At 38.8% G+C, this 21,479-nt stretch overlaps 1 protein-coding gene across 2 annotated transcripts in view; it reads left to right on the forward strand.

Annotated features, from left to right (window-relative positions):
- DPYD (dihydropyrimidine dehydrogenase) overlaps window positions 1–21,479 on the forward strand; it is a 338,172-nt gene that overhangs the window by 251,644 nt on the left and 65,049 nt on the right. For both annotated transcript variants that reach the window (XM_059478500.1, XM_059478498.1), the window contains exons 17-18: window positions 803–923; window positions 1,766–1,885. In XM_059478500.1, the coding sequence (XP_059334483.1) occupies window positions 803–923; window positions 1,766–1,885 (241 nt within the window). The remainder of the gene's footprint in view (window positions 1–802; window positions 924–1,765; window positions 1,886–21,479) is intronic.

Here is a 21,479-nt window from a genome sequence, read left to right on the forward strand (position 1 = left end):
ACCAGAACATGCACCAGGTTTTCCATGCATCAGTATTGCAAATTTTAAGGTACTTGTTGAAGAGCATTATGAATTGCCCACAGAAAAATAAAACAAGAGTTACATTGAGCAAGGACCCTTGCATGTGCCAGAGTCAGGTATTATTCCACTGAGCTGTCCTCAGTGGAAAGGGTAGCTGATTACTGTCTACATGAGATGTATTCCATAAGAGAAGTAAATGACTGGAAATCAGGAAAAGCTAACACTTGAAGATTTCGATTTCTGGCTTTAACAGAGATTTTGATCTTTCATTTACACTATGACCATCCCAAGTTATTCTCAGAGTTCAGAAACGCTGAATTGCATTCTGATAGCCCTGCAACCTCCATTCATCCTTGTTCTGATCAAGACATGATCAGACAATGTTTCAGATTCACATTATTTTATAGGATACTCCTTGTTTTTAATGTACCTTACATAGAGTGAGTCATTAAAAATGAAAATTATTTTTTAAAAGAAATGGGTAAAATAGTCTGTCATCCAAAATGGTATTTTCCTCTCTCTGAGAAGGGAACATTCTGTGATATCTTTGTCTTCTGAAAAAAAAAAATCCTTTTTTTCACAAACTAACCTTTCTGTAGTGGATTTGCAGTTACTTGGTGTGTTGAAATAAGTTAACTAATGAGATGAAGCTCAGTTCTGATGTGCAATTTTACAAAATTGCAGCATAGCCACTTAGAGCAAAGTTTTCTATTTCCTTAATATACTTTTTGTTCATACTACTTTTAATTATGTTCTATATTTATCTGGCCTATTTGAACAGGATCCAGAGCTGGTACGGAACATCTGTCGCTGGGTTAGACAAGCTGTTCACATTCCTTTCTTTGCCAAACTGACCCCAAATGTCACTGATATTGTGAAAATTGCAATGGCTGCTCAGGAAGGTGAGTGACTCCAGTGCACAAGTTGTGCAGATTTACTGATCTGCGGCATGGGGTAAGAAAGGAACGTTGCTGGAATAACAGATAACAACAGAAACTAATAGGAAAATATATTGTTTGATATATTTAGAATAAGCACAGTGATGAAAGGTTTCCTAATTTTGTTCATGCATCTGGAATAGAGCAATATATGAAGAGAACCACATTAGACTGTTAACAATAAATTGTCTAGTATTTCTCTGCATGCTCTTACTTCTGTCATATTTATATGCTTACCATACCACTGTAAATCCCCCTGTTCCTATATTTAGTAGTGAAAATGGTGTGTGTGTTCTGAGAAAACAAAAATACACTACTTGAAGGTATATATATTTTTTTCCTTGGAGCTTAATGCACAATGTGGCAGCAAATAAGTTTGCCAGTAGGTGTATTAATCCATCATTTAGAACCGTGGTAATTGTCTTGCTGCACAGAAGCTTGGAGGAGGTGGCCACTGTTTTGGGGTACCTTCAGGTGTTGAACAACTGCTGTAGCAGGTTCTATCCCACACAGCTGAAGAGCAGAGATCTGACTGTCAGCCCCAGCATTTCCACATGCTGTCTTATAGCCCTTACAGCTCTTTCAGCTGATGCAGCCGGCCTTGAAGCTAGTGCTAAATTTGTTCTCTCAGGATTGGTCAGAAGGGCCTTTCTGTGCATCCCCTTGCAGTTTGTTGCTTTTGCTCTCCAGCTGTTTATTTGAATTTCTAGTTATTTCGGAGTTTCACGGGTTTTCTTCAGTATTTTATCCTCTCTTGTTCTTGTACACATGATTTAACAAAAAGCGACTGACCTTTTCTTTCACAGGTGGCGCAGATGGTGTTACAGCCACCAACACTGTGTCAGGACTGATGGGACTGAAAGCAGACAGCACACCTTGGCCAGCAGTTGGTCGAGGACTGAGGACCACATATGGTGGCATGTCAGGTAGGTGTTGCCCTTTTTGATGCATGGTACTTCCTTGGAGGCTTTCAAAACATCAGGAGGTCCTTGTAGTGGGCTAGAATATCATGTCTGCAGTCGCACCGAGTCCTTAAAGCTCACTGCTGGTCAATGTTTCTAAGTCATGACAGATGGAACAGATTAAGTGTGAAGGCTCTTGGGTTGCCCTTTCCTTAATGGTAAAGCACTGCATCAGAATACTGTGATAGGGTCACTGGAGAGGGAAGGAAATCTCTTCCCTCGTGACCCTCGCTTTTCCTCAAATTTTTCATCCTGTCACAATTGTCAGGCCCCACGTTAGACAGAGGCTAATGAAAGGGCATCGCAGGGGGAAATATCAACAATCCAAATGCAGTGTATGTTTCATAGCCCAATCTCCAGCCTTCCTTGCTCCTTCCCACTAAGTGCACTTTTTTCAGAGAGGTTATTTCCTCCTCTTCCCACTGTGGTAAAAATGATAGACAGTATTAGGCAAATATATGCATATTTTTGTAGCCTATTCCTCAGGATATACAAGAATATCTTGTGTAGCCCATATTTTCAAATCCTGCTTCACAGTTTAATTTTCAAACCAGCTGCAAAACTTTTACAGTCCAGTTCAGTGCCGGTGCACACTAATGTATTAATCTATTGACCCTGTGAACTCTGTTGCTGTGACAACACAAACTTGGCCCTGAAGACAATACTGTGAGTTTCTTGGCTTTACTGGTATGGAGATTAGTCTCCTTGGTGATAAAAGTAGCAGTAAATATACATAAAAGAAGTAATAGCATCCTCCCAATTGAGTCAAACATTATTCCATTGGACCCGCCTCCTACCTCACCCCAAAAAGGTAATCAGAGGAGACCAGACAGGCAAAAATATCCTTTATTTCATGTGACTGGTGTTATCCTTAGAGAACCATAGGAAATGTAGCAAAAGATGACTTTTAAACAAACTTTAATTCAGATGAGTGTATTCAGTGGCGAATTGTGTTATTGCCTTAGATAACTACATAGAATTTGGAATTTTTTAGAGAAAGCTGAAAAGTAAGAAAGTGATAACAATCAGAAAAAATCATTATGCCTATCGCATAATGGTTTCACAGTGACAGTCCAATAAGATGTTATATTTTAATATTATGCAAAATGGGAGGAAGAGGGGAACAAGAAGAGAACAGCTAAAGCCCATTTCAATTTCTCTAGCCTGCCATGTTGACAGGAAAAGAATAAAGGAGGTCACAGTGGGTGCTGTGCATTAAAAATTAATAAAAGAACTATTGCAGTAGTATTTTATATAAGTAACACCATTCACATTTTCTCATTTAAGTTGCAATTTGTGAATATTCCTTCCTACCATAATTCTGCCTAATAAAATATATAAAATGGCTGCATTTTAGAGAAGCGTGTCTATGTCACAAATTTGAAACACGTATGCAATGTAAATTACAGTGGCACCTGCATGTCCAGCTGTGAGGATGGTCCAGCACTTCTGTGGTTTATAATACTAAATGGACCCAAAGAAAAGTTGCTTCTTTATTTTATTTATATATATGTGTGTGTGTGTATGTTTGTAAGTATAAATTTTTTTTCCTGAATTTTTTTGTGTATCAGAGGAGAGAAAAAATTACATTTTAGGATGCACCATTACCTATGATGCAAATCTGCTTATTTAAAAAAATATTTAGAATACTGAAAGTGTTGTCAGTTTATTGTGTTTTGGAAGAGTCATCGCTGGGTCCCAATGCCACAAGTCCTTGCGCAAAAGAAAGCCACGGAGTCAATAAAGTCAATAACTTGGCAGGATATTGCAATACTTCCTGCTCAGCAGTCAGGTGTAGCAGTATACAAATTTCCAAAAGCAGGGAAGCAATTTTAAATCAGGAGAGCTAGCATGCTTACAAGAAGACAGAAAGTGGGAGAGTGTGTCATCTTGTCAGAGCAAGGGGCAGGGCGGCCGTACTCCTGTTCCAGCTGTGCCACAGCGGAGACATGTGGCCTGCAGCCAGACACTTGACCTTTCTGTGCTCTCTTTCCCCTGTCTGTGGGATGGCAGGAACACCACTTACATGCCTACAGGCTTGGTGGGAAGTGCTCTGTGGTCTTGGCATCAAAGTCGCTTCACAGCGTAACATACTGGGTTTCTATTTTGATGTGCGTAAATTTGTTTTATTTTATTATCTGATAGAGTCAGTAAGTTTTTGTTGTTTTTCCAAATAATTCTTCTCAAGAGAGAATTAATTTTTGAAGTGAAAGACAGCACTATTATAGAAGCAGTAAGTCTGGTTCATTTTCAGCATGTTTTCCCAAAGCACAGCTGGTTCATTGTTGTTCTGTCGTGCACAAACCTTGGGCAGATACAGCACACAGCCAAGCTGGATCAGGCTTTCTGGATTTTTCCATGTGTATAGATTGTGGACTGGCGGTGATGCTCCCATGGCCCAGAGGAACAGTGAGTGAGGCAGGAGTTCTGGTCTCAGCGCAGGGTCCCCTGAGGTGTCCTGGTGAGGTCTGAAATGCACCTTGACTCAACAGTGGTGACCCTCAGCATTATGCAGCCCCTGTGTGTGTCTGCTGGCCCTGGCAGTTACCAGCTCTCAGGACAAGAAGTTGGTCTCTTCAAGGACCAATGTTCTCCAGGGATTTATAAAGTCACTGTGTTAGGGCAGTGCAGGTTGCCTTCTCCAGGTGAGTGCAAACTCCCTCCTCTGAGTTTGATGAAAGTTTCCAACAAAGAGCAAATAACAAAGATGGGTTAGTGCCGTGCCCCAGCAGCTGCCTAACATTTTGACTGACAGACATCCCTGTCCAGCTGCCCAACATTTTGACAGACAGACTGTCCTCCAGTGTTCAAAAATGTCCTCCTACATGCCCATATACTGAAAAAATATTTTCCATATAAAATTTCCCCTTGGCCTCTTCATCCTTTCTCTTCTTGTATGCCTCATGCAGAAGCAGCTGTATGCAGGAGGTTCAGTCTTCATTTTTCTAAGTATGCAGGATGTTCATTTTTCATTTTTGAAGTGGAATTTTTTTTTTGTAATTCCTCTTAAATTACAAAATCACATGTAGTTTCCTATGATTTATCTAACATAAAGAAAAATAATAAGAAAAAAATTTTATTAATATCATTGCCAAATCCTGAGATGTTTTGAGAACAGACTTTTGTCTCTTTTTTTTTTTAAAACGTTTTTTAAACAATTGTTCAAAGAAGGAGAGACTTAATGGGATTACTTTGAAAGCCCCATTTAGTTTTGAGTTGTCAGAGTCAGTGTTTTCTTGTCAGCCAGTGCTCAGGCAGTGACCTTCCTGTTTTGATCTAATTTGATCAGCTGAAAATTGCTAAGCTGCAAGAGGCATCCCTGTTTCCTCCTTTGTACCCTCCTGTTTCTTGGCTGGCTTTGACAGGGAGGGATCCCAGTATCCCAGGTTTGACTACCAGGCTGTAGGACCAGTCTCTCTCTTCTCCACTTCCCTGCAAATACTGAATTATTAATACAAAGTGAAACAGCTCTCACAGGATACACACTCATACTAGCACAGCCTGCTGACCTGAACATGAGGAGAGCCAGGTTTAAATCCCGGGTGTGAGCCCAGGTCATAGCTGAGCCCCCTGGATTTCAGTTTTACCGTAAAAATATTGAGCTTTATAAAATATCTTAGGTTTTTCTTCTACTTTTACCTCTATACTTGTGACTATATATACATATATATAATTTTTTTTTTCAGGAAAAATTTCACTTTAATTTTGATATATTGTTATTTTCTAAAGAAAATTAATTTCCAATCTGCACTGTAGAGCATCAGATGAGTCTAAAGGCTATGGTAGCCCTGCAGATTTTTGTGGCCCTGTTATCTGAGAGGACATTGTGTTTAGAGGATCCCCCAGTCTTCATACATTTTTTAAAAATACATTTAGAGGAACTGCCCATTACTCTAAAAGCATAGTTATCCTAATGAAGTCTGTACAAAATATGGTTAAGGAAATAAGCCCTTATGATGAAAGAAAAAAATATTGAAATTAAGATAGAATTTTTCAAACTGTGTAACTGTTATATGTGTTTGCAGCATTAGAGACAGTTTGATTTCCATGCAGAAGCTTTTAAAATGGATCTAGAAGTATTTCAGGTTTGAGAATGTAGAATATGTGAGATTTGGTCATGAGTTCTTCCTATACATGGGAAGAGTATTTGCAAGGTATTTGTCTATTAAAAGAGGGAAACAATGGGGGTTTCTATCCTTACAAAGAATGATGACCTCTGGCTCTGAAAGACATGCTTTAGTTTGTGTAAGTGTAAATTATTTTGAAAATGCTTATTCTGGTATTTTATAGATATCAGAAAAAGTTGCCAGGTTTCTGAGAAATGTTAATATACTGTCGGCAGCTGCACACTTCCCTTTGAAATGTATTTTAAATTTTTTTTTTTAAAGATTTTTTCCATGAGCTTTCATACTGTGCTTCCATATTCCAGATGTGTTTTATAAAACACATCACATTGCAGCACAATGGGATATCTATTGCAGGCAAAATAGAGCAGAGCTTCTGTTTAAATTTCCATGGTTTTTTGTTCTTTGTCGTCTGTTTGTTTCTTTGTTTTTGTCTGGAAGCCAAATCCTTAGGGGATAAATTTATAAAACCATACACTGGACTTAGCAAAAACTTTGGTTAAAAGCAAATCTCTCTACGGTGCACTCACTATGTATTCTTTTAATGCTTTGTTTCAGAAATATTGCAGTATTTTACAGTAGCAGTTCAAATACCTCATGTCTGTGTGCTGTTATTGCTTTGTCCATTTATTATATACTGTAGTACTTTGGCATTATTTGCACAAATTTATTATACAGCATGTGCAAGTACATGTGCTTGTTTTCCAGAAAAAGAGAGATTCAGGAAGCTGTGTGTTACAACTTCATAGCTGTCCACAAGGGATGTGAGAAGGAGGATATCTAGGTGGTGGATTCAGTCATTAAACACAGGACTGTGTAATTATGGAAAACAGCAGAGACAGTTAATTTTAGTTACTTTCTGAAGTTCGTGGAGCTGTCTGTTTTTTCAGAAAAACACTGTCCAAGAGCAATTGTGACATTTAAGGGAACGCTTTTCGGGAGTTATTAAATTAAAATGTATATTGATTTTATTAATAGAGACATATATTCTAATCTGAAATGTATGAATTATATTGAAAGAGAAAAAGTTGAAGTTACAATAACAAAGGCTGCGTTTTAATTTTAATTCCGTGACACATGATTAAAAGAAAAGTGAAAAAAACAGCTTAGAGCATTCACTTTACTCATCACAGTTCTCTCAGTGACAGTGCAATGTGGATTTTGGTCAATAGAAATGAATGAAAAGCTGCCCATCACTGGAAACAAAACAAACTGTATGTTTGCATAGGCACTCCTGTTTAGTATAAATATTTACCAGGAGTTAAAGACAATTTACATTAACATATATTTATAAAACAGTGTGGAAAGAGGTGAAAAACAAAATATATGCCATAGTACAATTTTAATTTTGTTTTATTATTCCTGTTCAATGTAGCTCAGCCATTAAAAGCCCTTATTTGCATATATTATGTCAGGATTCACAAAGAGTCCTCTGTTTTCTGTCATGTCCTTGCAGCAGTCTGATTTCTCTTAGTGTACTGCCATCACTGGTCTGTGCAGGAGAGATCAGAGCCCTAATAATAGATTTTTGACAGGGAGCTCGCCTGCTACCTGCCCTACACAAATCCTCACTGTTCATGTTTGCTTCATGGCAACAAAGCAGACAGAAGGAAAATGCCAAGTGCTGAATTTGAGGTACAGCCCTGCCATAGCTTGACATTTCAGCAGAATAGCAGTTTATGAGATGCATAATTTTTCATCTGGGACTCAGCTGCCATTTTCATAGAGGCTTGCAGCTCATTGACTGACTGGAAGTAGGGCAAAGGTTTACAGCATAGATCAAGGTCCACATCCTTCCTATAGCTATTTAAAAATAAGTATTCTCTAAATAAGGTTAAAGAACTAAGCATATTTTTTCAATTTTTAGTATTTTCTAGCCAATTTCATTCCCACAAAGAAAAAACTTTATACTTTTAGTGCATTGATTAAAAATTATCATAATTGATTTTATTCACCAAAAGATTAAATGAGTCCTGGAGAAAGAATGAAGGAGTCTTTACACAGAGCATTTGAACAAAGCTGTGTTTTCTCCTCCTCTTACTTTGAAAAAAAAGCTCATTCTGATCTTGAAAAGAATGAAGAGTCTTTACTCCTTGAGTGTAATTGGTTTGTGGTTTATTATTGTTAGAGATTGGATTTAAATTTTCACATTCGTGCACATGTACTTGGGAAACAAATGCAGTGTAGGTACATGTAAACGAGTGTTTCATTTAGAATTACACATTTCTGTGAGCTTCAGTAACAGTTCACCATGTCAGAGCCTCATATAGAACAATGGTACAGTACATTGGATTAATTAAAGAAGCCTTGCAGAGAACTGAATTCTCAGTATGTCAAGATTTCAATTTTATGTTAAATATTTTCTAAAGGCCAGACCCTTAAATCTCAGGGGCTGTACCAAGCAGTGAGCTGTGAATTTAACCATAGGCTAACTGCTAATGATAAGGAAAAGAGTCCAAGTTGAGGCAGCTGTAATACAGTCATTGGATTAGGCTATCAATCACTCGGTTCCCCAAGGAACAGGCAAAGACGACAAAACAGTGAAAAGGGAAATTAGGAAGGGAGGGCATGACTAGAATGAGATTCTTCACCAAATGTATCTGTTAGTTGGCTGAATCCCCCAAGCATCAGACAGGAATGTCCAGCATTGCTCTCAGACTAAAAGCCAAGTATTTGTTCCAAAGTCCTAGAAAACCATCAAATCATCATTATCTGTTGCTGTTCTGTGCAGGCTGCTAGAAATGCAATTGGCTGCATTCTCCTGGTTTAATAGCCTGTAATTAGGTTAATCTCTAAACTGCTGCTGTTGAACACTCTGGATTTACTGTTTCTATCTGAGCTCATATGGAATATGTACAATTGAAATAATTAATTTCACAGTTGATTGGGGTTTTTTATAAACAGATAAGTGTTAAGCTATGGAGTCTAACTCATGGCAACCAAAGGCACATGTCAGAAAACAATTAATATAAAATCATAAATTCTTCTCAGACGTTATATAAAAAAATAAGAGAAAATCACTATAGTATAGTTTGTGGAAAAAGAACATGAAGGTTTATTCTGGGTGCAGGAAGATAAAATGGGAAATCTGTTCATATAGTGGTATAGATTAACATGATTAAGTACTGAGTGTTCTCATAGTTAGCCTCTTGAAGACACAGTCTGATTAACAAAGAATGGAAATTAAAAGAGAAGGTAAAAGAGATGTTTCAAAGCAGGTTTTAAAAGTGTTTCAAAGCAGGTTGGTGGAGCAGGGGCTTGTATTTGCAGTAATGGGTATAGAGGAACGTACCACAGGTAAACTATGACCTGATAAAGAGGTGTAAGTCAGTCAGGAGCCGAAAATCTTTCCTTCTGGTAATATCAGCAAGATCAAACCCACTGGTGGTGACTTTGTTAGCATGAGTTGATTCTTTCCGTGTCTGCCAGGTCTGGGAAAAGGTGTCTTACGATCACCTGTTCTAATTTTAAGCAAAGACACACCCCCAAAAAATCTCTTTTGTGTCATGTCTTTTGAAGATTATTGTGTTTAAAATTGAAATATTTATGTTGTAAAAACATTGCTATAATTAATTTCAGAAGTCATTTAATTACTTTCAGTATCCTATTAATTATTTATTTGAAAAGTACTTGGCATTTAAGTACTTTTTAGTTTATTCTAACACAGGAATGAAAATACTATCAAAATTTTCAAATGGACATTAATTAAAATAATAAAAATCAAGAAAAGCTCTGGTGAAGTCTACTGCTAGGTTTGTTTGCCATTAAGTCTCAGCAGGTCTCAGTCTTGCTCACCTCTCTCCACAGACAGTCACAATGAAGTCAAAACTTATTTTTACCTCGAAATAATGAGGTCTAGAGACTGTGATGGCGTGCAGTATAATTCTCCAGCCTTTCCTACAGCTGAAAGGCTACTGCTGACTGCAAAAGTGTGTCTAAGCTGGGAGAACTGTGTGCCCTGTGCTGTCCCAATGGCTGGCTGGCAGGGTTGCTCTGGCTGCTGACCTTCCTCTGGTGATCACTAAATTAGGGATGAGGCAAGCTTTCCTCTCTCAGTGTGCAGGTGATGCACATGTACATTCTGTCATTCCAGAAGAAGTGACAGGTGTGTGGTCATGGACTGGAGCACAAAGAAGATGGCTCCAAGTTCAAGCAGGTTTGTAGGTGTACAAAGCTTTGTTGCAGTGTGTATATGATGGATTAAAACCTGTATACTTGTTATGAGAGTTTAGGGAGCTTCAGTGTAGGAGGCAGAGGAAAGACCTGGCAAAGTAAATAGGCACCCAATTCATGTGATTACATGTCGATGCTCCAAGGTCTGTGTTGCTGATGGTGCAGGGCCCATAATCATCTTTCCTGCTGACTTGTTATTCCAGATCTGAATCAACAGCAGGGCTTGTGGTACAGGTGGTGCTTAAGAGTGATCAATGAGACAAATGCCTTCTGTGGAAATTATAAACTGTACCTGTCAGTCAGAGTAGAACCTCTAATTATAATCTCCCCCCCTCAAAAAAAAACCCCAAAACCAAATCAAGAATTGGTAGAATTTGTAAACAATTCTGAGTAACAATTTTATCAGCAGTGGTTAAAACCCCTGAGTTTGACCTGGTGTGTCACAAGCACGTTGATTTTTTTCAGTATTACTTTGCATATTGATTTGCTCTAGTCACCAAGTGGCATATGTTGTCTGTAGAGCCCATCTTTATTCTGTGGAGGCATATTCTCATGTGGAGAATAAACACATTTTTGCATTTATGAAAAAAAACCAGCATCACACTTACAGATCAAAATCAAAATAGGAGCTAAAAAATAATTAGAAAAATGACTTCTTATTTAACATTTACTAGCCTGGAGCTTCTTCCTGTTCTCCCTTCTCTCTGTGGGACAGCTGTGCTTGCAGAATAGGCTGACTGACTACTGTCTTTTCCTATCTCTGTGGGGATCCTACCACTGCTGCCAAAGCACCCCAACCTCTCTATTGTGTGCGAGCTCCTCCCTCTGGATCAGCAGCCTCAACAGCTTGTGCATCTCTGTGAGGATGTTGAGGCTCTCACCTTTCCCACCACTTACAAAGTGCTTGATTGATGTGCTTTAGAAATGGGTCACAGTGTCTTGAAGAGAAGGTTTCACAGTTACATGAAGGTGTGCTTGCTGGGAGCAATCCTGTTTCAGGATATTTTGACAATCAGATACAGGGGTTTAGAAAAAAAATGAAGGAATTATCCTTGGAACGAGTTTAAATGCAAGGCATTGTTTACACCAATCAGCTTCAGAAGGATATGCTTACCTCATTAGTGCTGATGTCCTGCTTCTATGTAGCTTTGAAAAGTGCTACCACTGGTTAGCTATGATTTATTATGAACTCACCATCTTTATTCACCTAAATCCTGCTTGAATAAGGAATAAATCCTAATGCCAACTTCACACGTAAAATACAGAAGACAAAATAGAGCAGATTTGTTTTACTGAGTAATTCTGGATTTGTATTTCACTGGGCATCACTTCATTCCTAGCAAATGATTACCAGAAGCATTTATAAATCTATTTCACAACCATCAGAACATTTTTTTAAACCTTTCAAAAGAATGCATCTAATATACAGTAGTCAGCTAGGGAATCTGCATTTTAATGTGCCTTTTCATGCAAGCACCTCATTGTATACAATGAGCTGTATAAATGTCCTGCTCACACACAGGATATACAAACATATCCTACAAAATCTTTTAGGGAACCTGCTGTTGGAATTCAGTTTTCCAATTTATGATCAATTTGCAGTTTCTGCATTGCTGGGTAATTGAAATTGTCTTTTCTATTAACATGCACCATGTAACCATCTTCCCTAAATTCCATTTAAATCCCAGAAGACACTCATAGTCAGGGATTGAGCCACTGTTGTTTGGGTTAAAAGTGAGAGCCGAGGGAGAGCTGTTGAGGAGCGTGTCCCACTGTTCCAGAATGAGAAATCCATTGCAGATACAAAGAGAGGGTGTTTTTAATGGCATGAGGTGTGTCCATAGAATGTGTGGTACCACACCTGACTCAGCACTGAGGCAAGGCTGATGCTGTGAAGAACTTTGTTACAGGCAGCTCAAAATGAGGAGAAAGCTGTGTGGTTTTGCAAGCAGGCATGTCAGTGAAGACATAGCCAGCTGTGTTGCAGCAGTGTCTGTCCATTCACAAATGTTTCATGACCCCATTGAGTGACTTGTTGGTTTCCAAAAGAATGTGTGGTTACTCCAGTCCAGATTTTGCCTGGGCCAAGCTTATCTAAATCCTGTCAGCTATTGCTCTACTTATGCTCTTATGGCCATGTCAGTTGGTCACCTATTTGAGTATCCCAGAATTGGCAGTGTTTTCACCAATTTTTGGATACATGCCCACTCAAGAGCTGCTTAGCTTTCAATAGTGAGTAATCAGAGAAATCTTCTCATTCTAGGCACTGATAAATTTTGTGTGCTTGCAGAGAAGGTACTGCCAAACAATTCTCATAAGAATCTGTTCCTTTTTCTTATATATAAAAGGAGAAATTTCTTCAGAACTTACTCAAGGTGGGATCTGAAGAATTCAGACTTCCAAGGAAGATCTCCTGGCACCTTACTTTGTCAAGAAATATTAGAAAAATCTACTATGTGGTACATTCTGATTTATTGGTATAACGGAGAGGTGGTTTGCATCTTTTGTTATAAAATAATTTTAGATGATTCGTTCTTGGCAGGTATCCAGAAAGGAGGTAAACCCTGCCAGACATAGGGAAGTCTTGCTCCATCTTGTTGTGGGGAGTTTTAGTGCAGAGCTCCCTTTTGAGTGGGGCTGGCACAAAGATTTCTTTCTGGTGTGTTTATTTTTCTTTTCTTTCAGGCTTAATATTTTGCAGCTCTGAGGACATCCCCAGCTTACTGTTAGAGTCAGATAGTATGAAAATGTTCTAAAAAAAAAAATATCACTCTTAGTCTCTTTTGCAAACTTGGGCTTTTCCAGGGCTGTCTCCTCTGTCCTTTGCTGTTTCTTTCTGTTTCTCACCAGTGAGGCTGGCACAGAAGGCAGGCAGCAGTGGTGCTGTGCCCTCCTGAGCTGTGCCACTGCCACGTGTGTCTGTGTCCCTGCGTCCTCTGGGGCTGTCCCAGAATGGCCAGGCTCAGGGAACACAGCAGATGGAAGCAGAGGTGCTAACCAGGTACAGCTGAGGGTTATCCCCCAAGCATCAGGCACTTCACTAGGAGACTCCCAGGCTTCCCCCTCATCCCTGTAAGGATTCTCAGAGGTGGCTTCCTTTCTCGCTCCATTGATGCATCAGAAATTTGAGGTTAGTGTATTCCTTACATATTAGTGTATGTACTGCTGTCAAATGCCTAAGGCAGTGTGCACCTACATTTTGTAGTGAAATTCCAGTGGTTAGGCAAATAAATGATGTGGGGTTTACTGGTGCAGCTTAGATTTCCCTTTTTGAAAATGCAGGTGTATGCTATTTTATCCCAGTCCATTTTCTAATCTGATGTTACAGGAGAAAGTGATATTTTTAAGCTTGGCATTAAAATATCTTCCAATCACTTAATGTAAGCATCTGGTGTTTTTATGTATTTTTAAAGCCCTAATAACAGCATTGCAATCCCTTAATGCTGTTTCTCACTTTCTTGTTACAGCAGGTATATGGCACGCATCTTCTGGTTTAAAAAGCTCAAAACAAATTTCAGCAATTTAATCTCAGTGTTAGAAAAAGGATCACAGCAGCTGCTATAGTATTTTGTATTTATGCTAGTTTTTGTAAAGATTCATGACATACTCTCTGGGAGCTAAATATTGACAAGCATGCTCTGGCAAGCAAGATCAAGCTTGGTCAGTTAGCACAGCTCAAGTCTCTGCATTGACACTGTGACCCAAGTCTGGAAACTATTATCCTACACCATTTATTTTGGCTTTATAGGTGATACTGTCCACTCGAATTAGGGATTTCTGCTGTATTTTTAATACTGTAACGGTGGATTCATATTTGATTTAGGACCACAGTACTTGCAAGGTTGGTTATACATCTGTGTTTGATGACATCTTCAGTAGTGTATTGTGTATAGAATCACAAATGACAGCATAAAACCTACATGATTTCAAACCTACAAGCCAGAAGTAAACATTGAGCATAAAATAATTTTAAAATCACATTTATCTTTTAAACTGTAAAACAAACCATGTCCTGAAACTGTGGGTCTATGAAAGCTATTGATCAAAAGTGAAGTTTGGATGTGTATTCATTATGGGAGGTAATTTAGGAGATTAATTTTTTGGGTGTTCTGTAGGTAAAAAGAAAAATCCACTTTTTTACTAATTGTAAGAGCACCATGTTTGGAATGCTTTTAGTTTACTTTTTGAATTTCTGAGTAAAGAACTTAAGCCAATTTGGGCTTCTAGTAAACTTGGCATATACATTAAATTGATTACCAGATGCATTGTGCAACATATGGCATTGTACAGCCTTTGTGTGCTTCATAGTATTTTCTTAAATTACCGTCATTTGTTTTGATTCCAAAAATGCACTTGTCTCAGCTTTCTAGTGCTTTGAACTTAAATGCAGGCTTTCCAGTGCTGAACAGATGTGTTAGAGTTTCACATGGAGCATTTATGCTTTTGTGAGTCTTCCTCTTTGAGCTTTCCATACACAGGATTGTGTCAGCAATAGCTCAAATATCCTCATTTTGGTATATACATTGCTTGCCCAAAAATAACCTTCAGAATTCTAAGAATTGTACATAATCAAGAAAAACACAGAAGCAACACAGTTTTCCCAAAGATACTGGCCCCAAAGTGAATCATATATGTTTTCTTTTAGGTTAGAGAAAGATAGGAAGGATGGAGAAAATAATTCCTTTATGGGTGACAGCAACAGTCAAGCACAGTCCTGTGTGCTTCTGTGAGCCCCTGTATTTCCATGCTTGAGGCAGTGGTGTGACTGGGCATAACACCTCATCCATGAAAACCCACAGAAAAAGGTGCTTGGCACATTAGGATGTAATTTACTTCTGAGATGAGACTGCTTGAGTTGATTTACAAAGCATACTTCTAAAAAGTTATCCTTTAAATTACAAACAGTTTTAGAGAAAAGGGTGAGAGGACATTCTGGGACAAGGGATTTGTGACCAGAAGGACCAACTGCTCAGGAGGAATTGCTTTCTTTACACACATTTCCAGGCCTGCCTGTGTAGACTTTTTATTCTGGGAGATAAAAATATTATACTCTTGTATAGCATTTGGACATCCTCTCCTAGAAGGCACTGTGTAAGTGCCAGATACTGCTGCTGTGTGTTTAACAGTAGCAGTGTGTATTCTGATCAGTATTTTAAAATCAACAAACACTTTGTGGGCCCCTGGCTTTCTGTTAATTGGCCTTTACTTTGATCACTGAAGACCAACAAATGCAGTTTAGGAGTTGTGTTGCTACCATTTTTCTTCAGTGGAAGCTGAGGGGATGAGTAAGTACATCAATTAAGTCCCTTACTCACCCTCTGAGCTACCCTCATTGGATAATTAAAGTGATCTGACAGAGCAATACACTAAATTCCCTTGCACCCCCTTCTGTTGCTCTGAATACATCAAACAAATGAATATTTAGGCCTATTAATGCTGTTATTTTTTATTAATGCAGAAAGCAGAGTTATGATATGGGTGTATAATTTCTTCTTGAAATCAGCACTGAGTTGTGTGGCTGGTCACAAGCAGGACTGATATAACCATGTTTTAATTAGCAACTCTCAGTAATATATCCAGAGCTAGTAAAGGCCTCTCCAAATAGGGTTTGGGCTTCCTTTATTCCACAAATAGTTTACACAGCATGGACAAGCAATTATTTTGCTTTTCGTTATGCCACTGACTTCAGCTTTCAGTACGTTCTCAGCTAAAGAAATGGCATGAAATTCCCTATAATCGTGAAGGTTATAAAAAAGAAGAAGAAAAGAAAATTCTAAATTGTCATCCATGCACATCTAAGGCTTCAGCTAAATCCAAGGTATCACCTCTCTGTTGGAGGGGAGTCTTTTTCATTCATGGAAAACTAAGTGTTGTCCTCTAAATTCATTAAAAAAAAATCACAGAATGTGCTGAATTGGAAGGGACCCTCAAGGATCATCAAGTCCAGCTCACAGCCCTGCACAGCACCATCCCCCAGGGTCACACCATGTGCCCAAGGGTATTTTTCAAATGCTTCTTGAGCTCTGTCAGGATGGTGCTGTGACCACTGCCCTGGGGAGCCTGTCCCAGTGCCCATCCACCCTCTGGGGAAAGAGTATTTTTTAAATATCTACCCTAAAAAAAAAAAAAAACAAAGTGTAAGGAACTGAATATTTAGAAACTTATGTACCTGGTTATGAAAGCATAATTATAAGAAAATGTTCTGGTGTTCTGGTGTAATGAGCACTACATATCTGTCATACAGTGTTTTAATGTCTACAGTAGTTATTAGCTGAATATTTCCATTCTGTGAGCAACTGCCATTCTTGAAACTGATTGATGTTTATGAATAAAGCACTTTTATTATGTGTTGCCAGCCTCTGAGGACTAATCTTATAACCTGCGGTGCCTACAAAGGAGTGATGATACCTGCTCTTTCTGGAACTAATCACATCTGAAGAAAGTGAAAGGCTGAAAGCACTGTGGGTTTTTTCTGGAGAGCTTTAATTGCATTGTAGACTATTCTACTACAAAATGGTTGTAGTGATTTACCTGACAAAAGTGACATGGGGAGGAAAATAATTTTACAGGAAGAGACATGTTTGAATAGAGGCAACTAACACTGTCAAGTGGCTTGGCTCAAGGCAGTGAATTTGTTTGTGAGCTGATGAAACTGTGATCTCAGTTTTTCGTTGTCTGGCTGCAGAACAGTCTTCTGATAGGGCATGCTGGTTGCAAAGTCTTTGCTGAACTTTTATTAGTTTGCTTTGTGGGTTTGTGCTCTGTCCATTCAGACCAACAGATCTGCAATTTCAGAGAAGAAAATGTACAAAAAAAAGAGAATGCCCCTCCAAGTGTTTATCTTCTTAAAACCACACTGTCTTGCTAGGGCCTAGGAAATCTTTAATCATGCTTTTAAAGTTTTTCAAAGGAGGAAAGCTGTAAGAAAATATTACAGGCAAGTTAGTGGTAAATATTGCTCAGAGGGAACTCAAGGTTTGTGGAAGTTTTGTGCATTATTTAAATTTTTTCATTCTTATCCTGCCTCTGTCCCTTAGATCTATAAAGGCATAGTGCCCTCTGGCTCCAGGGGGAGCTGCCAGAAAATGGGAGCTTCTTGTGCCTTCCTCCCAAAATAAAGCAGAAAAAGAAACTGGTGCTAGCCAACACTGGCCTATAATGTAAGGTGTGAGCTCAGCTTGTAGGAGCAAGTTCAGCTGCTGACGCTAACCTAACTGCTCAAAGCCCCCATTACTGTATTTGTGCTTTGGAAACCACCTAAAGATGGAAGATTGCTGGTCCAAAGACCCATCAGGTTCTGTATTAAAATTAAGGTAGATCTTGAGCTGAAGAACCCTCCCAATAAACTTTTTTCTGCAGGTAAAGTGAGAACCCAGATGTTCTCTAACTCATAATTTGATCACCAGAATATAGCTGGTCCTACAACAATCACATCCCATCCAGCCCTCAGGATGAACAGCTCTAGGTTTTGCTCTTGATCTCGTAAATCTTTGTCTGCCCAGAAGCTTTTGTGTCAGAGTCAGAAACAGCAAAGTGAAATTCTCAAAGGCCCCCATGCTTTGCTTCTTTTCTCAAACCTACCCTGGTAGCTGTAGCCTGCTTCCCAAATATCTCAGAAGACTCTGGTATGGCACTTCTTTCCAAATGATGACACAGCCCACCAGCTTACAGGCACATGCAGATCCCCACGAACAGTCAAGGTAGGTAGTTTCCATTTATTGCTGGGAGGAAAAAAAGTGTCAAGTAACTTCCTACTCATCCTATGGCAAGCAGAGTAGGGCTGTGTGCCTCAGCTACCTTAGGTATAGCTATCAGTTCTCCTACTCTTGGTTGTGTGAGTCTTGAAAAATGGGAAGTGTTGAAATAAATGGCTATGATACACATAGTGTTGAAATAAACATTTATTTTAACACATTGTATGTGATGAGCCATTTATTTTAACACTTTTCACTTGAAGTGTTGAAATAACAGGTTTTATCAGGGGACGTGTCATCCACTGTTTTATGTATATGTGAATATGGAAATACATCTACTGAGTGTGCATGTATATATATACTCACACAGATTATATGGATATGTAATAATACTGTGGTAGATATCTATGTAGACACTAATGCACAGGCAAATACAGTGTTTTCTACTCAAATTGAGTCTTTTGTCTCACAAAAATTTGTGTTCGTGATGTATTTTTAATATAGCTATGTATCTATAAATAGATCTAAATACATTGGTACATAAAATTGTTTATTATGCATAACAGCAACTGGATGATACAGATAAAATAGAGGGATAGACAATAAAATAGATAAACCTCAAAATAGGACAATTATTAACTTGAGTTATGTAAAGCAAGAAAGAAATACTTTATCTGAGCTTTCTAGTTGTCCAGGCCTGGTTTCTTTAGTTTGCCATAGTTTCTGAAGTTCTGCATCCCTTTCTGTGATGGACTTCTTAGGCAAGTGGTTATTAAACAGCGCAAGGTATGAGTCAGGTTTTGTAAATGGCCTGAAAAGTTGTTGTACTGCATTTTTCAGTAATTTTGGCTTTTTAAATGCAATGTAGGAACCTCAATTCCCTGCTCAGCAGGCAGTCATGTCTCTTCCAGTGTGTCCTTACTTGTACTAAATTGCCTTTTTGCGGTTAGAATTATGTATGTGCTAAAGCACTGGCACAGCCATGTGGGGACACACGCCCCTCCTGGTTCCAGGGTCGTGTTGACCGGGGTGGTTGTTATGGAGGTTAAAACCGGCTCAAACAAAGGTAGCGCTGCCCAGGCTGACAGAGGCAGGGCTGCCTTTGAACAGATCTGTAAACAGCCAGAACCATTTCTGCCACACTTCACGTTAAATGTCAGTCTCTGCGTTGGAATAAAAGGGCAGCAAGTGAGTAGTGAACTACTCACACTTTTGAGGGGAAGGATTCAGCAGGAACTCATTTGTCCCTTTGAGATGGCTGCAGTGATCTTGTCTGGTAACTGGGCAATATTTTCTAAATCTTTATTGGCTTTTATGCTGGTCTATTCACCTGTCCTTGTATTGTGTCAGGAGCTTACCCTGGCTATTAGCACTATTTTATTACCTCTTCATTGCTGTTGTATCATTGTTTTTTTATTGATTAGCCCTGGCTCTCTCTGGGTAGCAGGCAGGGTTTGTCCTGGCCAGAGGTGCCAGACCTCCCTCCTGCAGCAGCACCAGCCCCACCACACTGGGGCAGCTGACTCGGGCTGGGCAGCCAGAGCAAGGCAGTCAAGGCAAAGAAAGAGCTTCCTGAGCCACCCAAAGAACATGGAAAGCATTCTGTCAGACAGTTTCCAGCTCCAACTCAAACCAAAGCAAAAACCATGAGTGAAATTAAATAATGAACGTGTGATGAATTGCAACAGAAAATGCTTTGCTAGGTTTCATGCTGACGACCAGAAGTATCGACTTTTTGTGAATCTGTAGTTTTCAGTGAGAGAATGGCTCTGTTAGGAAATGTTTAACCACTTCTTGCAGCATTCACAAAACAATTTGTATCTGTCCTCTTGGTTTTTCCTATTGAAGTTTGATATGAGTGAAAATTCCCCCAGGTCTCCTTGGATAAATAATATTTACAGATAAGAAAAATTTAATTTTTCCCTCTCTCTTTCTCTGATTCTAGCCTTCTTTAATTGAGAGAATTCTCTGATGAGTACTAAACATTTATTGAATGAGAACTCTGGTGATTTTCTGAATTTTTAGCTGAAAGAGCATAAATAATCATTAGTATTAATTAAAAATGGTAAAATTAAACCCTAAAAAGGACACTGATTTTTCTCTGTGATTATGGAAGTTCAAGAGTTTTTTTTTTTCTATTTGAGTACAAATTTTTTTAAAGGAAATATGAAGCAAAATTATTGCCTCTTTTTTCCATTCAGAGGTTTGATTCAATTCTGTCTGTATCAGAAACAGAATCACATCTGATGTAAGCTTTGAAATTTAGAGGAAGGGTCAGTGGTTATCAGAAGAACTATTGACACACTATCAGTGTATCAAGGTAGTCATGATATGCTGACAAAAATCCTGTCAGTTGATAGGGTATCAAGAGCCTGCTATAGCAGAGTTAGATAGAAGTTCCTTTGAATCTGCAGAATCATTAACTTTATTCTGAAGTCTTGTGACAATGTCCTGTCTTCTCTGTAGTCAGCAGAACCGTTGCTATTTATTTGGTGGAGTTGGTGCATTGCCCATCACAATTTTTGAACAACATGAAACCTTGAGTAGCCATTAGTTTGATGGTGTAGGCTGACTGATGTAGAGATGTTCCATAAAAGGACTATTCCCTTGAATTCTCCATTGGCACATGAATAACTAAAATTTTCAGTTGGAAATAGCCAGAGCCTGAGTAAATAGTACATTATTGTTAGTGATTTTGGCAAATACTATTAATGAGTAATAATGGACTGAAGGACTGACCAGGCAGGGAAACAGATAGGGAGCAGTGAGAAGAGTCATCTCTGGATCTTCAGAAGTGCTGGGCTGTGCAACATTTAAGCTGTGGCAAGGTCCATCCTGCTCTTGCTTTGTGGGAACTCTCTGTATTTTTTACTGCACTAAATATTGTGTGTCCCATTTGCAGCTCTCCTAACAACTGTGGGTAGTCTTTCTTTCTAAACACGTCTGTTCACTGGGTTTTCTTCTGCATATAAATGCATTCTCTGGTCATTTTGAAGGATGTGTCTGCTCCACTGTTTCATTAAACTGCCACGTTATCAGGTAATTGTTTAAACATAATGCCATAGCACTATCAAAAGGAAAGGTGAACTAATGGCATTTGCAAATGTCAGGGATTATCTTAACACTTTTATTATAGTTTATAAAAAGTAGGTTCAGGGCATTCCATGGCAATTATTTCCACAGAAATTGGTTATTTAAATAAATTGCTAATTATCTGGATATGACAGTATTGAAAACCCTGCTAATGAGTTATTTGATAAGTGTAGCTTATGGTGGCCACCTACAGGTGGCAGAAAGAAAGAGCGAGCAGAGTGAGTGCAGTCGGAAGGAATGCGAGGGAAATGGTTTGTGTGCAACCTGCAGCTTTCCCTGGGCTGTTTGCAAATGCAGAACATGTAAAGTACTTTGACTGCCAGTATTAGGCAGCATATACACTATGGAGAAAATGTCTTAACAAAGAATTATGTTTCCTGGGCTTTTTCCCTGATCTCCAAACTTTCTTACCTACTTACTTTCCGAAGCATTGGATTGATATCTATGATGTCTGAACTTTTCCAGACCATTTTC

This window comes from Ammospiza nelsoni, chromosome 9 (assembly GCF_027579445.1).
Source record: "Ammospiza nelsoni isolate bAmmNel1 chromosome 9, bAmmNel1.pri, whole genome shotgun sequence".
In the NCBI taxonomy this organism is placed as follows: domain Eukaryota; kingdom Metazoa; phylum Chordata; class Aves; order Passeriformes; family Passerellidae; genus Ammospiza; species Ammospiza nelsoni.